This window comes from Melospiza georgiana, chromosome 1, assembly GCF_028018845.1.
Source record: "Melospiza georgiana isolate bMelGeo1 chromosome 1, bMelGeo1.pri, whole genome shotgun sequence".
Classification (NCBI taxonomy): domain Eukaryota; kingdom Metazoa; phylum Chordata; class Aves; order Passeriformes; family Passerellidae; genus Melospiza; species Melospiza georgiana.
In genome coordinates, this window is record NC_080430.1 from 14,990,243 (window position 1) to 15,010,028 (window position 19,786).

A 19,786-nucleotide genomic window follows, 5' to 3' on the forward strand; every position below is an offset into this window, starting at 1 on the left:
CCTCCAAGTTCTCTTTTTCTCCATCATCACCACTTGTCCCACACCAGGAGAAGTGATTTTGTAGCCAGGTGGAAGGAACAAGGCACTTTCTCTGTTGGATTAGTTTCTTGTTCCAGCCCTCCTGGTGGCCACAGTAATGCTGGCATTGATCAAAAAGGATAGCAGTGAGAGTAATCAGCCAGGAGGTTGACTAACAAGAGGGAATAATCAGCAAGGAGAATGGGGCAGCTCTCTTCAGTGACTTTCCATCCTTGCACTACATGAAAGTGGCTGTAAAGGTAACATCAGCTCCAGGAGGAATCAATTCTGTGCCGCATTTCTGAACCGAGATTGAGAGCCATGAAAGTACAGCTCGTGCTAAGAGGTGTCAGGCCGAGGGAAGCACGAGTATGAGTCCAAAAGTGTGAGTTGTGTATTCATTTCTAGGTTTATAAGTGCAATTAGAGTGGCGTGTGGGGCTGTGAGTCAGTTGGCTGTCTGGATCCTGCTTCAAAAAGGTGCTGTCTGCACGACAGCTTGGCTCTTACTGCACACTGAAATGTTTCCCCCGTGCTCTGGTTGCATGTTTCAGTGGAAAGCTTTGCACTAAGGCAGAGTTCAGAATGCAGTAGGGGCAGATGCCATGGAGTGTTTTCCTGCGCTTGCCATCAGCTTGGTGCATTCTGCATTACTGGGGGAGATGAGCAGCTCAGCTGAAGGGAATAATACTGCACGAACCCAACACGTCATTGTTAATATTACCTTAATATCTGTATAAACTGTGGCCTGTGGCAGTGCTGAGCTGAGGAGTGATGGGAGGAGAGCATCATAGCCATCAGTGTTTAATTTCAGAGGATTAAATGTGTGTATAACTATTACCTTTCTTCCTTGATCCTCTTTGCCCAGTTAATTTTCTGTAGGGATGATATTGCCATTCTGATAAATAAATTTTAAAAGGCTTCGGTACTGTGGAGTAGTCAGTTGATGATTAGCAGAATGTGAAGGTTCTAAATACTTAATTTGCAAATTCAAAATTCTATGGAGAAATAATGCTTCCTTCTGTTGTCACTTAATGAGTCTCTCATTTTAAATTAAAAACTCCAGAAATTTCCATTGAAGCTGATTTTATAAATAAAAAAATTTCTTCAAGCATTACTGTTTGTCAAGACAGTAAAAAAAAAAACTTGGAAAGCATTGAATCTAAACATTTAAGGTCATGTCCATGTTTGTTTTCCTAAAATATTTAACAAAAATAGAGTATGGTTCACAAATGTGCAGAAATAATTTTAAAATCAGTTTTTCAACAGCACACCATTTGCAGCCTTTTAGAAAGGATCCAAGTGGTGATACAGTATTAAAGAGATTTCAGTCTCTTGGCTTTGAGTTGCTTCTGTTCAAGGAGAAAAAAACCCACTTTTTCAAGGATTCTGGAATCTTTTTCAAGGTGTGAAAAATGCATATTTTATTATTGGCTTTTTGCAAATATTAAAATGAATATTATATGTGTTGTTTTAGAAAGTAATGCTGTATTAATTCTCCTAAGTAGTGTGTTAAATATAGTTTTAGGTTATAAAAAATGTTAAAATAGAAACTGTGCTATGTAGGATACTTTTTTTAAAGAAAGGACTTGCAGCGAGATAGCAGCCACAGGACACCTAAATCTTTCAGAGAAAAAGAATTTATTGCCCTCTTATCAGAAGAAACGAACTTCTTCCCGTCTCAAAGGCACTGTCAGGATTCAGAGGAAGAAGCTGATGATGACCAGACAGAATCCTGTATTTGAATGGAATTTATGCATCATGTATGAAGTGTATGAATATGCAATAGGCTATTGCTTTTAAGGGTTAATCCTTTGTTAATGGGGGTCCTTTTTAAGAAAAAGCTACCCAGACGTCCGTAACTCTTTGTTTCTATTGTCTCATATTGTCCTAATTCAAATTGTCCATATTATTATTACTCTAGTTGTATTACTATTTTTATAACCATTTTATTGCTATTAAACTTTTAAAATTTTAAAAATACAAGTGATTGGCATTTTTCACAAAGGCTTTAGAAAGGGCGGATCAAGTATAATAGCAAGTAGTTAAATGTGGCATAAAAATATTAATTCATTGTAACAATTGGGGTTTTATTCAGTTGCAGTCATCTCTGGTTGAATACTGACATTTAGTTGTAGCTTCACCAAGGGTTTCCAAAGGTTTCCTTTGCCCAGCCAGTGTACTGGGAGTGATTTGTTTGGGTTTATTCCCTCGATGGAAGAATCTGCTGGGACTTGCAGGGAGTGCATTCGGCGCTGCGGCGGCCGCAGGAGGGTGGGAGGACGAGGGCGTGCATGGCTTCGCTGGCACGGGGCAGCAGGCAGAGCCGAGTCCCAGCAGCAGATCTGTGCTCGCATTTCCCAGCAGAGCAGATCTGTGCTCGCATTTCCCAGCGCCCGGCAGCTGGAAAAGCTGTTCGGCTGGGGGGCAGAGGAAGAGAGCTGGAGAAGCTGTTCGGCTGGGGGGCAGAGGAAGAGAGCTGGAGAAGCTGTTGGGCTGGGGAGGCAGAGGAAGCGAGCCCTGGGAGAGGCATTGGCGCGGCCATATATGGGAAAGGACATTTTCCTTGTTAGCCGTGCCGGGACTCTGTGCCCAGAGCTGCGTTCATCACGCGGATGCGCTTCCACTGGAACGTTTCTCTTCCAAACGGTCTTAATCATAGCTTTAGCACTGTGTCACATCTTTGCTGACTTATTTATATAGTCTGTGTGGACTTGCTGTGCATCCACTCTTAGTCTGCCCTAAAAAGGTGAGCTGTTTGTAATTTTTCTTGTCTAGGCTGACAGAAAAGATGGTGCTCACCTGGTGCCAGCAGCTTGGCTTTTTTCTTACTGAAAAGTCCACCCCATTCTGGGCTTTTTGTGCTAAGAGCAAAACTGCTTCTTGAGTAACAAAATCACTTGAGGGAAGTGAGGTTTGCTGAACACAGCATACCTACCATAAAACCAGGAAAGAAGAACCTGAAAGCTGAGCGACCTGGTAAGGACTTGCTGTCCAGACTCCTGGTCTGGTAGGTGAGATCCCAACCATGTAACCACTGTCTTTCCAAGCCTTGTTTCAGTCCCTTCATCTGTCCTCCACCTGCTCGCATTCCTGGGGTCACCATTCTCTCTGATCGAGGTTTGTGGTTGCACAGGTTGAATTTAGGTGATTACTTATAAAGGGACTTAATAAAAGTGTTCTGAAAGAGAGTTTTTTGTGAATGAAGGACTGGTCACTTGCAACAGTGTGCAGAGAGAAATTCAAGTTGTGTGTATGCAGAAAGTAGCATTCAAAAGTTAAGTAGGACATAATTCATGCTTCAATTTTTTCCTCTTTTTTAACCACTAATTTCTTTTGTGTTTATGTACAACATCTGTCAAAGTAGTTCAACAGGATATTCTCCTAATTCTGCTGTGTCTAAACTCCACTGCCTGTCCTCTCACCATAGCATCCACTGAAAAGTGAGCCAAAATGATTTATCAGAAAAATATGAGCCATCTAATACTGTTGTTGGATACAATTTGTTAGCAAAGGGTTGGCTTCTGTTTGAAATTTTCCCCATTGGATTTTGGAGCAGCCATCCCTTCTCTGATAGGTCTGGCTGGATGTGCAAATTTAAAACTGTGTTTCAGTGTGCAAAAACCAAAGCTCAACTGCTGTACTAATTGAGCACTGCTTACTTTGTTGCTAATTTATACAAAAAACAGTATGGCTTCTAGAAAAATTACATATTCTGTTTAGGAGATTCTGCCAAATTCACTTTTCTTTAGTTATACTGCAGGATATTTTTTAGGACAAAAAGTTATTAAGAATACTTTTGTTTCCAGGATGACTGGAGAGGCTTTAATTAGCAGCAATATTTTAGGGTTTAGGGTGTTCAAGGAAACTGGCCATTATCATCTAAGTTCTCAGAACTCTTATAATGAATAAAAGAGAAATATAATTTAAAATAGTATCAAAATTAAAAAATCAGCTGACCCTGCCTGACTACCTGCTATTAAGGTAGGAAACAATTTAGAAAAATTTAGCCTTTCATTAATACTTATAGTACTGAACATTTTTTTTTCTTTTATATGGGTTGTATCCATTAATTTTCTGTTCTCTAAAGAAAAAACGGGTGGATTTTTATGTCAGGAATGCTTTATGGTGCATATTTTGAGATGAAATTTCTATTTTGTTTTATAAAGTGCAAATCTGTAAAATGTCTTTTGAAGATTACGAAGAAAATGTTTTGTAAAAAACATGTTTTGGTGTTTATCTTAAAACTGAGGTGTGAGTGTAGAAACTCTGTTTCCGTCCTGTATTGCTGTGGTAGCTTTATTTAGAAGTCTCTCTCTGATAACATTCAGAGCATGAATATTTTTTATAAGGTGTTAAAAATTTGGTCTGGGTTCTTCCTCCCAAGTCAACAACGTTTCCAAATTTCCCATAGCTTGCTGATTTACCTAGCAGAAGAGCATTTCAAAATAATTTAAGAAGCTACCCCTTCTAAATACAGTGTAGCCCACACACACGGTTTGTATTAGGGCAAAACTGTCCAGTGGTACAACTAAGAGAATTAGATTTGTGTTTGTTCTGTGTTCCTTGTCTCCTCTGAAACACTGTTGTATGTCCACAGCTTCGTGAAATTATAATTTTGCACTTACTCATTAGAGTAAATCACCCAGTTTGGTTTCTGCTTTGTCTTCCAGACTAATTTCAAATGGCTCACATGTGCTGGCGTCCTCTGTTGCTTGATATGGAATGGATTTGCCCAGCAGGGTAAGGCACTCGATTGCACTGCAGTAGTTAATAAAACTGTAGCTGTTTAGCAGTTATTTATGTGGATAAATACATCCTCACTAGACAAATGCTAATGGCAGAGATTAACATATCTCATATTAATAACCTGTAGTTGGAACTTAGTCTACAAAACCAGAGTGAGCTGAAGTGAAATGCTGGTTTGTTGTTGTAAAAGACCTTTTTATACCTGAAGTGATGGATTACGTTCTTCTCTAGGTGGAAGCGACTGCATAAAAGCAAATGCTAAGTCATGTGGGGAGTGTATACAAGCAGGACCAAACTGTGGCTGGTGTAAAAAAACTGTAAGTGCTGCAAACATCTTTTTATGGTTTGGTTTTTCCCCTTGGTTTCAAACTTTACTAAATACTTTACCCATATAGAAATGACTGTTTTCATTAATAGTAATTTCCTGTAGTTCTTCAATTCGATACTTATTTGTACTTTGCCAATCAAATGCTGTGATTTTTCTGATTTGAGTATAAACATTTTTCACAATGTGTTTACTTCTCCTTTTCTAAATCCTAAGTGTATACAGACCCTATAAGCCGTCTCATAGTTATTTAAAATCACTCCAATGTGGAAACTGTCTGAGTATGCTTAATTATAGTCTTCCAGTGACATTAGAGTTAGAGCTAATTTTAGACAGATGTAAGTGGAGTAGGGAAAGAGATTGAAGGGGATTTTTCTTCTAAAAGAAAGATTTTCAAATTTTACTTTTCTGTTGATAGACCTGAGGAGTAAGAGATAGGTTTGTGTGGGTGGCTAGTTTGTTTCATTATGAAACAAAAAGTGTATGTTAAGAAAAATTAAGTTTAGGAAACTGCAAAGTATAAGATATAACCACCGTCTGCTGACATATCTTCTTCAGGTTAGAAACAGAAGAAAATATTTTCTATACCTCTTCTTTGGTTTGTTATTGAAACTGAGAAATTTTCCCTTTTCTTGCTAGGAGATGATAATTTATTTTTATTTCTATATATTGCCTACTTACTCTTCCCCATACCAGCTTATAAACTCTCAATATTTAATTAAACTGACTGATTTTATAATGTCTCCTTGAGCTGTCAGATTTCTGGAGGTCTGTGTCACCAAAAACTGACAAGCTTTAGTATACATTTATTTATATGCATATTTTAGGGGAGGGAGCAGAATCAGATTTGCCAAGTTTCTCAGTGAGAAGCCTTATTTATTTATATTTGAGGTTAGAGCTTTTTAAGGTTTGATGAAATGATAATTTGTTGTTCAGAACAAAGTTAAGGATTGTTTATACTTATGGGCGTTACTTTCAGATTGAATTTCCCCAAAATAAGAGTTGTCTTTGCCCTGCTGTGTCAGCTATTACTTTGTTGTGGAGTACCAAGGTATACTTATATAATCTTAATTAAAAAGGAAAGAGTGTTAAAAGCAGGCTGTATGAGTAGGTTCACATTATTGGTACTATGTGAAAATGAAAGATTTTTCTACTCGCAGTCACTTCTAGAGTAGCCAGTTTAAACAGATGTCCCACTTCTGGTGGACTTGGCATTGGGCTTTATTTTTTTTTCCCTCTTGCATCTTATGCACAGATAAGTATAAGTAGATGCAAACTCCTGGAGTAAATAGTAGCCATTGAATATATGTAGTATCATTTAATATATTTCAAGACCGTGTGTTTTATTACTGAACTTTGGAAAAAAATAGATGTGATCATTGTAGGAAGAGCAGTTGTGGGTAGAATATAACAACTTGCACATAGCTGTAAATGTGATTCTCTTTTGCTTTGTTTTCTAGGACTTTTTGCAAGAAGGAGAGCCAACATCTGCCCGCTGTGATGACTTGGCAGCACTGAAGAGTAAAGGCTGTCCCATGGAAGATATAGAGAATCCCAGAGGCAGCAAACAGGTGCTCGAAAATAGAGAAGTAACAAATCGTAAGAAGGGTGCTGCAGAGAAGCTGAAACCAGAAGCCATTACACAGATCCAGCCACAGAAATTATCACTGCATCTAAGAGTTGGTAAGGACAGTTTCGTTCCAGTTTTGGGATGATTCTCTGTCACCACCACGCCTGCATTTTTTGATTTGTGTCTGTAACCATTTTGTTACAGAAATGACTATTTTTCAGATAACACGAATGATAGCAGAGCCATTCAGTTCAGCTCCAGGTGTTTAGGTACTCCAAATACTGTTTGATTTTTGAGAAAGATTAGATACTATCACTTGTTCTATTTTCCCAATAGAATTTAGGAGAAAATTGATACAACATGGATTGTTAGATATATCAGAAAGGTAAAATTGTTTTGTTTTCAGTATTTTGTAGTTGATTTTCTACAGTGTGCCTGTAGGATGAAAGTAGGGGAGTCAGCAAAAACTTCAAGTTAGTGGAGCATTTCCTTTTGCTTGAAGTTCTGCTGTTTCCTGAAGTCTGCATGTCTGAACAAAGTGGTTTTGCAGTTATGCAGCACAATTTTTCTGTTGCTACGTAAAATACCTTCCAGAGGCTAAAGATGTGGGCACAGAACCACAGCAGTGAAAACACAAAGTAGTTGTATATAATTTCTAGCCCCTAAAGAGAATTTTATCTAGTTCAAATGAGGGGAGTGGGGAGAAGCTGGGCTAGTGGCTCACTTGGACACAATGAAGATTGTCCTCAGGGAGAGTTCTTAGATGCTGTAGGCACATGGAGCAGCTGCCTTGTGTTTTCCTGGAAGATGAGCTTGTACTTGGGGTCAGCTGCTTTCTGGTAGTTGCAGTAATAATTGGAAGGTGATGTGAAGCAGGCTCAGCATGATGTAGAGAGAAAAGAAATGAAAATTATTTTGCAATTTTGGTATGGCTCCTGTTTATTTCTAATGTGAACTTTTTTGCTTCAAACCAAATTATTGTTCCTCTGCTGACACAGAAGTTTCTTCATCAGAACATAGCAGGGACCTGGACAACCAGAATCTAATTACCCAAAAGATGTTTGTAAGCACTTCCATTGGTATTAGTTCTCTGAGGGACTGAGAACTGCAGAGAGAGATACTTGCTTTCTGTGCAGGCCTTTTGAAATATTAGCTAAGGAAAATCTAAACAGATTTTTGTGCTGGCTTTTTTCCCCCTTTGTTGTTTGGGGATTTTTTGGTGAAAACCATGTTGCAATGGCTGTGTGACTTAGCCATTTAATGTTTTTCTCACATAACTAATTTTGCTGATGTTTAGCAAATGTTTCCTAATTATTAAGCAAACTTAAGTAGCAGCAATACTGCCGTTTAAGCTCAATGACTGAGGGGAGGGGGCAATCCTATTGATTTAATTCCATATTTCATATAAAATAGGCAAAAGAATACTGTTCCAGTTTCTGGGAAGAAGGGGTATGTGGTATGTATGTGCAGTCCTTCTGCACTGTCTTTCAGCATCAGAGTGAGACTACATTCTTCTGTAGGTAAAATGCAGGGTCTGGGCTTACAATCACAACAAATACTGACTTGCTGTTCTCTCACTGCCATTTCTGTGCTCTGAGCTTGGTAGATGCAAAGTAACTTGCAGTATTCAATCCGGAATTAATTTTTCTTTTATAAATCTATTAAAACAATGTGGTTTTTTAACTTTTGAGAATTATTGAAGTCATCTTGGATGAAAATAGATGTCAAAAATTTGTGCCATTAGGTGTTACAGGAACCTTGTTAGAATGACTACAACTATGAAGATTTGAAATTGCAGCAATTATAAGAAGCTTGGGTTTTGGCATGATAATTTTTCTGTGGGGAGATAAAGCACCTCAGAAATACAAAGTTGAACATTTGAAAGAAAGACTTGTTGAAATTTTTTTTAAATCATAATTTGTTGTTAAAAATTTCAGTCAACAGGAGGAAAAAATAACTCACCTTAATAACTCACCTTTAGCAATTCAAAACCTTCATAAGGATTTACAAGCCTTTCCTTAGAAAGGCATTTTTCTTGCCAGCGCAGTTATGGAATTTTTAATGGTTTCTGTTTGTTGTTTAATCTGCAAAACAGGGGAACCCCAGACATTTTCATTAAAATTCAAGAGAGCTGAAGACTACCCCATTGACCTTTATTATCTTATGGACCTCTCCTATTCTATGAAAGATGATTTAGAGAATGTGAAAAGTCTCGGAACAGCTCTGATGTTTGAGATGGAAAAAATAACTTCAGACTTTCGGATTGGTAAGAAAGATTTGCCTATTCTAAAAATACAATAATTTTCTTCTAAGTTTCCTTCCTGATGTTTTTTACATTATTGTAAATGAAGAGTATTTTTTTTCAGTTTAGCAGTATTATGGCAGATGTTTTAATACGTAGGACCCATTGAACAGTGTAAAAGTATTTGGCATTGGTGGAGATGGTGAGACATAAACAAGTATAAGAGCTATTTCTGATGTCAGTACAGCTATAATGCATTTGAATTCTGTTGTGTGATAATAGAAATGAGACTTCCACTCTTCAGCTTACAGGGATTTTGTTGTTCTTGTCTTAGGCTTTGGCTCTTTTGTGGAGAAAACTGTGATGCCTTATATAAGTACAACACCAGCCAAACTCAGAAATCCTTGCACAGGGGACCAGAACTGTACAAGTCCATTTAGCTATAAAAATGTGCTCAGCCTTACCAGTGAAGGAAACAAGTTCAATGAACTTGTAGGTAAACAGCACATTTCTGGGAACTTAGATTCTCCTGAAGGTGGATTTGATGCAATAATGCAGGTTGCAGTTTGTGGGGTAAGTGTGTATTATCTTTTTTTACTATTCTATTAGATGAAATTGTTTGAATGCAGCCATAGTGTTTTATGGTGGCTGATTTTTGAATATGTCCCCTCCTGTGAGCAAGACAGGGTAGGTGAGGAAGAATTCAGTGAGTGAATGAAACTGGGAAATGTGAAGGTGCCAAACAGAGGTTGTGATCACAGCACATAGGGACAAAGCTTTTAAAGTTTGCTATAGAAGAAGACTCAGGTTCTGCTTAAAAGTGTATGAGATCCTGAGGTAGCAATTATTCTCAGATTATTTTAAAGGTCTTTAAGCTTCTTGTGGTTGCAGAAATTTGGTGTGTTGTGACTTTTACTAGTTTCTCAAAGTAGATGGAAAACGGGTTTTTTACTTACTTTTGAAGGCCTAAAGATTACTTGTGTCTGACATTTTTTCAGACTGTTCTATGCACCTGTACCAAATGGATTTCCAAAAAAAGCAATACCCAAGTTTATTGCTCGGTTTCCATATTGTTTTTGCTGTTGATCAATGGATTGAAGACTTTCTGAAATGATCTGGAGTCTTGATTTAAAAGTGCAGTGTTTATCATAAGCCTTATAGGTTTTTTTTGGTGGTAACTCAGTATATGACATTTCTGCATGGTCATCTTTCATTAAATTAGCTAGAGCTTCAGCTCCATGGATAAATTTTTAAAATTAGAAAAGGGCAATTTATGTAATTAAACAGTTGTGAGCCAGGATGCTGATGGGCCAGTCCTCTGGCAGGCACTGTGCTGGTGCAGATCTGCACTAGGTTGGCAAAGCCTGATGGTTCTCCAGAGTGTGATGCTGGGCAGCTCAGAACTGCAGCAGTGCTGCACACCAGTGTCCTGGGCTGCCTGCTCATGGCAGGGGAGTGGGACTGGCACTGAAGAGCCTGATTTCTAAACCCTGTCACTTTTCAGATACTCCACTGAGAACTGAGCAGGGTTCTATCTCAAAAAGAATCTTTTTTGCCTTTGATGAAAAACCTGCAGCCAATATTTTGGAGCAGACATTAAATGAAACACAAGTGTTTCCAAGGTTTACATGAATTAATGTTTTCCAGGGTGACACTGCTGCAATGTGACTTCTCCTGAGTCTCTAACTTTCCATGCACTTCTGTCTCAAGTGTTGGTTCCCAATGCATTAAAATAAATTGGTACAAAGTACCAGAAATATGTTTGTGTTTTTCCCAAGGAACAAATTGGCTGGAGGAATGTTACAAGACTATTAGTATTTTCCACGGATGCTGGTTTCCACTTTGCAGGAGATGGTAAACTTGGTGGAATTGTTCTGCCAAATGATGGGAAATGTCATCTGGAAAATAATGTGTACACAATGAGCCACTATTACGTAAGTCATTATATCATCTTCTAGGGAAATGAATATTTTATGATGCTAAAGCTCAAAAGAACTCATTGGGTCATCTGATATGGTGTCAGACCACTATGTCTTAGAAAATTTATCTGTTTACACTAAGTGATTTTAGTTAAACTAAAGCAAATGTGCAAGAATTAATCTAGCCTTAATTGGAAAATTTCAAGAAATGGCAGCTTTCATGCTATGACTATGTGTTGCTGGATTTTAACCTTTCTGATGACTAATAGTCCTGTATGATACACTGAATCACAGAATATTCTGAGTTGGAAGGGGTGCACAAGGGTCATAGAGTCCAACTCCTAAGCTGGACTTGTATGTCCACTGGAAAACTGATGATTGTGTCATTAGTTTATCATTTCACCAGTCTTCATTTTCAGAATAGTTTACTAGTGAAAAATACTGTAAAATATCTGCTTGAATGGTTTTTTAAGACTGAAGTCTTCTGATGCAAAGTTTATGGTAAGAGTATGGTTAACATTGTCTTCGTGGTTTATTGGGAGGGAGATCAGACAAAAAATGCAAAGAGAAAAAATTACCAGATGGGGTAACCACAATAAACTTCACCAAGTTTGTGTGTTCATATATTCATAACTTGGAGTGAAAATACCACAATAAAAACCTAAAATTAATTCAGTTTTATTTTATCATTTCTTTGTGAAACAGTACAAAAAGTAGTGGTTTTGAGAGACAGAGGATAATTTTCTGAGGACATTGAGATTAAGGATTTAACCTTTTGTATGGCATGGAATGTGATAACATGCATGTGAAGGAACACCTATCTTCATGAGGCATATATGAAATCTTACCAATGCCTGTTTGTTTCCAGAGGTTGTTTTGCTTTAGAACTGTGACATGAAGAGTTAGGAGTTCTGTGTATTTTTCTAAAGATGGTTTGTATTTATGATGTCAGAGTCTTTTTGATTATTTTCTAGCAACATGTCTCAAATTTGAGCTTAATTTTATGCTTGACTTTTTTAGGATTATCCCTCTATTGCTCATCTGGTACAGAAACTTAGTGAGAACAATATTCAGACAATCTTTGCTGTTACTGAAGAGTTTCAGGCAGTCTATAAGGTAAAGAAATTACTCTGAAGTCATTAAAATTTACTAACTTTAAATTAATTTTGTGGAAGTAAGTGATCATGGAAGTAGTATTTTGCTACCCACATACTTTGTTATTAAGATTTTTTTATTTCTTCAAATCAAACCTGACTCTCTGTGTAATTTCCAATAAGAAAGTGCCCCTTGTCCTAGCTACTCTTTATAGGTATGACTGAGTGGAGAACACATTTGCAGTTCTAATTTTTGTCAACCTTTTTACATCAAAATAGCTGAGGGGGGTGTGGACACTGAATCAGGGGACACACTTATGAAAGAACATATTTTGTCTCTTTTGTTCTATTTATGTATCCCATGTTTAAAATTAACTAAACTGCTGGATGTGATTGTGCAATAGGAAATGACTTTGTAAAGGACATGCATATTTTTCCTTCTTTTAACCTGTTTTTTTGGTTTTGGGGTTCTTTCTTAAACTGTATTCAAATTTTTGTTGGAAAATGATGCCTGCCTATTTTTAATGTATTCTAAGTGTGGTTGAAGAGAGATTGTGGTCAGCTTGTACAAGGCTTAGTATTCTCTTACCAAATGCAGAGTTTGTGCCAGAAAGGCTGTGTATAACCTCAAAAATTGTGTTCATCACTGGCAACACAGCTTTATTTTCTGAAGTACTTGACTAGTTAATCCACTAATGCATTATATCACCATTTTTATTGCGAATTATATTCTGTTTGTTAGTAAGACTGTACTTTTCCTTCTTTTTTGTCAATATTGAAAGGAACTGAAAAATCTGATACCAAAATCAGCAGTGGGAACATTGTCTTCAAATTCCAGCAATGTGATCCAGCTGATCATTGATGCATACAATGTAAGTTCAGATTTTATGTATTAATTTTTCTTGCTCGTAAGTTTTTCAAGCAGAGACTCTAAGGTGGATTAGTTAGTGTTCTACACTGTAAATACACTCCATTGCTGTAAAACCATACTAAACATTAAACCTCTGTGGCAGTAAGAGATTAGATGAGTAAAAAGATGCACTCTTAAAGTCATTTAAAATGGCATTACAAGGAAAACTTATCATCCGCGTTTTCCCTTTCAGAAAATAAAATTCGTAGCCAAATCCTACACTGTTTCTTCAGTTTCTTCACTTTTACCTTCCTTCCAATTGTTAGCAAAAGAGGCCATTTTGCTGGGTTTGGCCCCACAATATTTTCTTCATTGCTGCATTGTGTGTAAATGAGGCTCACTTCTCGTGTGGAGGATGTGGGGTAAACGAGTGCCTGGGGGAACCTGTCCAAGCTCAGACATGGGAAGGAGTCACCACAGAGTGACTTGAGGCAGCCCTGGGCTGGTGTTTCTCAGCACATTGGAACTTAAATAATTCCAGTGTGCCTCTGGGGTTGGTGCTTAGACTGGGCATAGTTGTATAATGTCTACTCTTCAACAGAACACTTCTGCAATTCAGTTTGAAGTTAGGTAATAACTGCTGTTTCAGTCCCTTTCTTCAGAGGTTATCCTGGAAAATACTAAGCTACCAAAAGGAGTGACAATCAGTTACAAGTCTTTCTGCAAGAATGGAGTGAATGACACACAAGAAGATGGAAGGAAGTGTTCTAACATTTCAATTGGAGATGAGGTAACTCAGAGCAGTGCTGCTGCTCAAATACAAAATGCATTTAAAATGTCCAACACAGCATTTCTTTTAAATAGTACAGACAAAACTCCTTGTAGTAACATGACACTGCTTTTTTTTAGGTTAGATTCGAGATTAATATAACAGCTAATGAATGTCCAAAGAAAGAACAAAATGAAACAATTAAAATTAAACCCCTGGGATTCACTGAAGAAGTTGAAATTAATCTTCAGTTCATCTGTGAGTGTCAGTGTCAGAGTGAAGGAGAACCTAATAGTCCAGCCTGCCATGCAGGAAATGGAACATTTGAATGTGGTGCCTGCAGGTAAATAAATACACATTTTCTTTATTTTTGCAAAAGAGAAATACAAGCAAGATCTTTGTTTCCTTAATTAGGGTTTACTTGAGTTCACTAATTTTTTTTTTTTTAAAGAACAAGCATTGCTGTTAGAGGCCTGTTTCTTTTAGGATACTCTGAAATACTGCCATATCTCTGCAAATAATCCCTATGCTTAAATATTGATCATTAGATCAGCATTGTTTTATGAGTCAGAATTCAAATTTGGCCTTGTGTCAGTACTTTAAAGGATACAGATCAGTTTTTGGTGTTCCTTTTTAAAATCAAGAGAACAGATTTTCCCATCTATGTGTGGAAGAACTTCTTGTACTTGGTGTCACTGTCACTTGGTGTCCACTTGGTTTCACATGGGTGAGAACAGGCCTGTGGGTAAGCACAGACTTTTGTTTTGTAAATGCAGCACTTTCCCAATGATCTGTTGTCTCTGATGGACACCGTGTATCAGTCTGTTGATCACTGATGGGAGCAAGAGCAGCCTCCATTTGCTCATCTGTATCTTACCCTTGATGATGAGAAGTGCTGATCCCTGAAGTTCTCAGTTTGGCAGCTATGAAGATCATCTACTCTCCTTCTTAACTGATGTTCATAAGAGCCTTTTCATTGAAATACCACAGCAGCTACAGGGAACAGTTGTTGTCACTTGAGAAATAATTACTGTTCTGTCACATGAGAGAATAATGATTATGTGACAGTTTAGTTAGAGGGAGTGACACATAGTCTCTCACCTGGAATATCAGATAATCAGCATAAAAGCAGCTTAGTCCAGTTTGCTCCACTGCCTTCAAGAACTGGTACATAGGTGTCTGCTGGAAACCTCATTTGAAGATTAAGTTGGAACATCCCTTGAGAGAGTAGTCACTTTTAGTGCTGTTCTTTGTGCTATTCTTGTGGTCTTTTTTTTTTGTGTCTTTCAATGAAGGTTACATTTTCAGCCATGCTCTTACCTTGCAGATGTAATGAAGGACGAATCGGAAGACTATGTGAATGTAGCACAGATGAAGTAAATAGTGAGGATATGGATGCTTACTGCAGGAGGGAGAACAGCACAGAAATCTGCAGTAACAATGGAGAGTGCATTTGTGGACAATGTGTGTGCAAGAAAAGGGAGAACACCAATGAGGTGTATTCTGGCAAATACTGTGAATGTGACAACTTCAACTGTGATCGATCAAATGGTTTAATCTGTGGAGGTGAGAGATGCTTCAGCTTTCTGCAGGCAAAGCTGGTCAGCACTTCACAAGTCTGTCTTCTCTACCCAGCAGAGTAGGCATACTTAGCTAAAAGATCAAAGCTACTTGATAGCAGAGATGAGGATATTCACAGATTTAGTGATTACAAACACTTGTCTGTTAATAAAACAGCCCTCTGAACATGTAGTCTGTTAATGCACATTTCACCTTCCTTCAATCACAGCTCCAAGAAGGGTGTAAAGTGAACTTGACTCCTGCTGTTTATTACAGAATTACTCTCAGGTATTTCAGTAAAGAAGGCTGGCAGCTGTCCTGAGATTGTAATGTTGTACTGGCTCAGTGTAAGCACTGTGTCAATAGAAAGAGAGAATGCCCTCAGCTTACTTGTAATAGTGAATGCTTGGCTTTGGTGCTTGACACTGTTCTGAAAGGTAAGTGAAGACCAGAATGTGCAAGATCCAGAAAAACACTTTAAGACTTCAGGCAAGACTTTGATGATAGTTAATTCCTGAAATCAAAAGCAATTTAAAAAGCCATTCAGCAGCCACTGTCTAAATTATTTTGCTGCCTTGCATGTGGAAGTATTTGATAGGAGTATAACTCAGTACTATCTCAGTGTTGTCTGTGCTGCAAAAATAAAACAGAGAAGCCACTAAGCTCTGGGTGATGAGAATACCTCATTTGTCTGATTTGCTCAGAATCCACTATTGCTCTGCAGATGATGGGAGCAATGGTGGTGATGTTCCAGAATACACGGTGACAGGAAAGTGTTGACTGAAACACTTCATTCATTGGAGAAGGAGGGGTGTAGCCAAAGACCTTTCCTTGTCATCCAGATCAGTATAAAGGCATCTTGTTGCTTGTGCAGAGAGTGTAAGGAGCATGAAGTTGGGTTGGGTGTGTGAGGTCAGAAGTAGAGCAGCTGAACATTGGTGTCCTGTGGAGCCAAAGCTGTTTCATTTTTCTGTCTTTTGAATACTCAGTGCACTCCTTATCTTTTTAAGTCTTGCTTTATACATTTGTATAGTGATAGATAAGAGGTCAGGAGCAGTGAATTTATCTGTAGTGGTCTATATCTATCTATATTTTCGTATAGCAGTCAGTGCATGCCAGATTGAGAACTGAAGCAGTGCTGTCATGCTTCTGCACCCAGGGGAGATATGGTCATCACATTATACTATTCTTGATCTGATATTCCTGAGTCTTGTTATTTTGTTTATGAAAAGAAATCCAGATATATGGGAGAATGGGAAAAGGGGACAAATGCCTGCAGGTAGTCTTTCAAGGAGCTAAAATGTATTTTGTACCTTTTAATTCATTCTTCATTGTCTTGCCATGGTTTCTTTTTCTTTTATCTACCCTGAGGTGGTGAACATTTATTTCTCACAGTCACAGATGTTTTTGTATTAGACTTGATCTCATTGCAATACCTTTCACTGCACAGGAAATGGAATCTGCAAGTGCAGAGTGTGCGAGTGTTTCCCCAACTTCACTGGCAGCGCCTGCGATTGTTCCTTGGATACTACACCGTGTATGGCATCGAATGGGCAGATTTGCAATGGAAGAGGAACCTGTGAATGTGGCACCTGTAACTGTACAGATCCCAAATTCCAAGGCCCCACCTGTGAAATGTGTCAGACTTGCCTCGGTGTCTGTGCAGAGCACAAGTATGTACCCAGAAAACCAAGTCCCAGCTTCTGTGTGTTTTGAGTTTGTGATATGTGAGAATTTTTAAAACAAAGCTTTTGATAGTTAAAACTTCAGCTAAGATTTTTACTTAAATGAAATACTGAAATTACTAACTTGACAGTCAATAACTAAACCTAGACCTGTGTAGGCCAGTGAAATTTGCATCCTTCCCTTTGGAAATCCAGGTTTTTAGAAACCTAGCGTTTTCTGCATGAAAACTTTGAAATATGTTTAGGATTAGTGGCTAAGAGGATTCCGCTGCAACTCACTTTGTGCTGAGAAAAAAACTTGGTATTTTTAGTAAAAAAATCCTGTTCGATTGCATTTTTCAATGAATTATGCAGTGATACCCCACTGTAAAGCTCATCACTGAGTTTGTTCTTTTTAACCTGTGTGTGTTCCACTGTAAGTACCCTGTTCTTACAGTGCCTTCTCTGAAAGTATTCATTTCCCAGGTAGAGGTGTTGAAAAACTTTGGGATTTTTTCTGTTCTTCAAACCTGTGGGACATTCAGGGAAAGAGGATTTTATGAAAAGGACTTTTGTTAATCTCGAGGTGTATAAATGTTTTGACTGGTACAACTTTATTTTTTTCCTAACCTTTATGGCAAAATGGTTGGGGTTTTTTGGGCTTTTTGCCCTGTGTTTTCTCCATAACATTTCTTGAGATTAAATGCTAGAAATCTCCCATGCACACATTCAGAAGCACTTTTCTGTTTTGTTCTTGCCCAGGGACTGTGTTCAGTGCAGAGCTTTTGACAAGGGCGAGAAGAAGGAGACGTGTTCGCAGGAGTGCATGCACTTCAACATGACGCGCGTGGAGAGCCGCGACAAGCTGCCGCAGCCCGGCCAGCCCGACCCCCTGTCCCACTGCAAAGAGAAGGACGTGGATGACTGCTGGTTCTACTTCACTTACTCTGTCAACTCCAATGGTGAAGCCAATGTCCACGTGGTGGAGACCCCAGGTAGGATGATGATGTTGCCTGCTCCTCCCTTGTTGTTGATTTGTGCAGTTGTTGGCTGCCTCTGGTTGGTTTGGGTGAGTTAAATGCATTCAGAAACCAGTGCCTGTTACCTGAGTGACAGTTGTGCATGTCCGAGTGGAAAAAAAAGTAGAAAAAAGGTTTAGAAAAACATGTGTCTCCTTATATCTAGATTTTTCAAACCCTTAGGCTGATAGAAACAGATTCTTTTTTAAAAAACAAAAGGTAAATCAGATATGCATATTTGTTGAAACATTTCCTGTTTGCACTTGATGTACTCTGACTTACTTTATCTCTACTGTAGCAAGTCCTATTTAGATAAATTGGATCATTTTTTTAACTACGCTTCTGTCATAAACAATGGTGTCTGTGGGGTTTTGTTCCTTTTTTTCTTTTTCTTTTCTTGATAATTTGGGATCAGTCTACATGAAATTGTGTACTATGCTGCAAACTGCTTGAATTTTTTTATGCTGAAAACCTTTGCTTTTACTTGACTGTGGTGCCTTCAATAATAGATCCCAAAATAATTTTGTTTAGTTAATCCCTAATAGATCAATCTTATGATAGGAAAAAAAAAGTGAGAACAATTCTATAGCTCCATCAGTAATTTATCTTTTCTTTACCAAGAGTATTGTTAGTTTCAATCACTGCATATTGCATCTAACAGTGCAGAATTTATGGTTCTGTGCATTAGCAGTTTGTGGTCTCCTGATTTTTAAAAGCCTGATAGAAAATGCGCACCTTAGAGATTTAGTGCTGTATTACATACTTGTGGAATTTTCAGAATTGATCATTTTGATGATCATTTCTTAACACAGTCCAGTGGCTAGTGGCTCTTAGAAATAAATACTGCTTCAATTCAGAATGTTTTAAATTCTCTACAAAAGTAGTCCAAGTATAGAGGAGGAACTTGAGCTCTCTCCTAAAACAAGCTGTATATGCCCTATGCTTTTAGGGCCTGACCTTTTCATGTTCAAACTTCTGTTGCCTTAGCTCAAAGGTGAATCAAGCCCATTGTGCACGAGGAGGCACCTTAATTTGTGCCATGCAAGTGCTGAAGGAACAAGCTCTGGCCAGTAGAGCTGTGTTCTGTGGAGCAGACACTTGTTCCTTACTGTCTCCCAAGGAATTCCTGTCGTGTCCCTTCCCACTTTCCCTGACTCTTGCAGAGGCAGCTATGAAGACAGGGAGTGTGGGGGAAGCTGTGTTCTATCCACAGTTGTTCTGTTGCACAGGACTTGCATTCATTTGCTTCTGACTCCTTCAGTCTGTGCACTCAGCTCTCCAAAAGCCTTTCTTCAGTTTGTGATTATTGGGAATTTTACGTTAATAGTGGAATTTTAATTTGGAGGATTATTATTTCTGTGTCAGCCACTTTAAATCACCTTGCACCTCATCACAGTCTACAGCTTCCTCATGAGGGGAAGAGGAGGGGCACACACTGATCTCTGTGGCAACCATGGCAGGACCCAAGGGAATGGCCTGAGGTTGTGTCAGGGAAGGTTCAGGCTGGATATTAGAAAAGGTTCCTCACCCAGAGGGTGGTTGGGCACTGGAGCAGGCTCCCCAGGGAAGTGGTCACAGCACCAAGCCTGACAGAGCTCAAGAAGTGTTTGCACAATGTTCTCAGGCACAGGGTGTGACCCTTGGGACTTCCTGTGCAGGGAAGGAGTTGGACTCAATGATCCTTGTGGGTCCCTTCCAACTCGGGATATTCTGTTTCTGTGTGTGGGGCCTGTTCTGCTGGTTGGCATTTGTGCTGCCACAGCTTTGACTTGGAGCTCTTGCATGTTTAAATACAGTTGCTAGTTATTTTACTCTTAATATTGTAAATAATTAGCTTAAGGGGTAAGCAGTGGATAGACTTTATCTTCAGAACAGGTTGTTCTGTTGCTAAGATCAAACACAAATTAGAAGGATAAAAATAAGCTGGAATGATACAGGATGTACATATTCCAAAAATTCTGTTATTTGAAAGAAAAGTAGTATTGGCATATCTGATATTTAAAATATT

At 38.4% G+C, this 19,786-nt stretch overlaps 1 protein-coding gene across 1 annotated transcript in view; it reads left to right on the top strand.

The window, feature by feature from the left end:
• The window catches only part of ITGB1 (integrin subunit beta 1), a 43,296-nt gene that overhangs the window by 15,461 nt on the left and 8,049 nt on the right, over positions 1-19,786 (top strand). Inside the window, exons 2-14 of the mRNA XM_058025635.1 lie at positions 4,691-4,760; positions 4,998-5,083; positions 6,552-6,774; positions 8,757-8,927; positions 9,238-9,476; positions 10,682-10,837; positions 11,843-11,938; positions 12,699-12,788; positions 13,416-13,556; positions 13,676-13,878; positions 14,863-15,101; positions 16,546-16,768; positions 17,522-17,754. Coding sequence (XP_057881618.1) covers positions 4,691-4,760; positions 4,998-5,083; positions 6,552-6,774; positions 8,757-8,927; positions 9,238-9,476; positions 10,682-10,837; positions 11,843-11,938; positions 12,699-12,788; positions 13,416-13,556; positions 13,676-13,878; positions 14,863-15,101; positions 16,546-16,768; positions 17,522-17,754 — 2,170 coding nt within the window. The remainder of the gene's footprint in view (positions 1-4,690; positions 4,761-4,997; positions 5,084-6,551; positions 6,775-8,756; positions 8,928-9,237; positions 9,477-10,681; positions 10,838-11,842; positions 11,939-12,698; positions 12,789-13,415; positions 13,557-13,675; positions 13,879-14,862; positions 15,102-16,545; positions 16,769-17,521; positions 17,755-19,786) is intronic.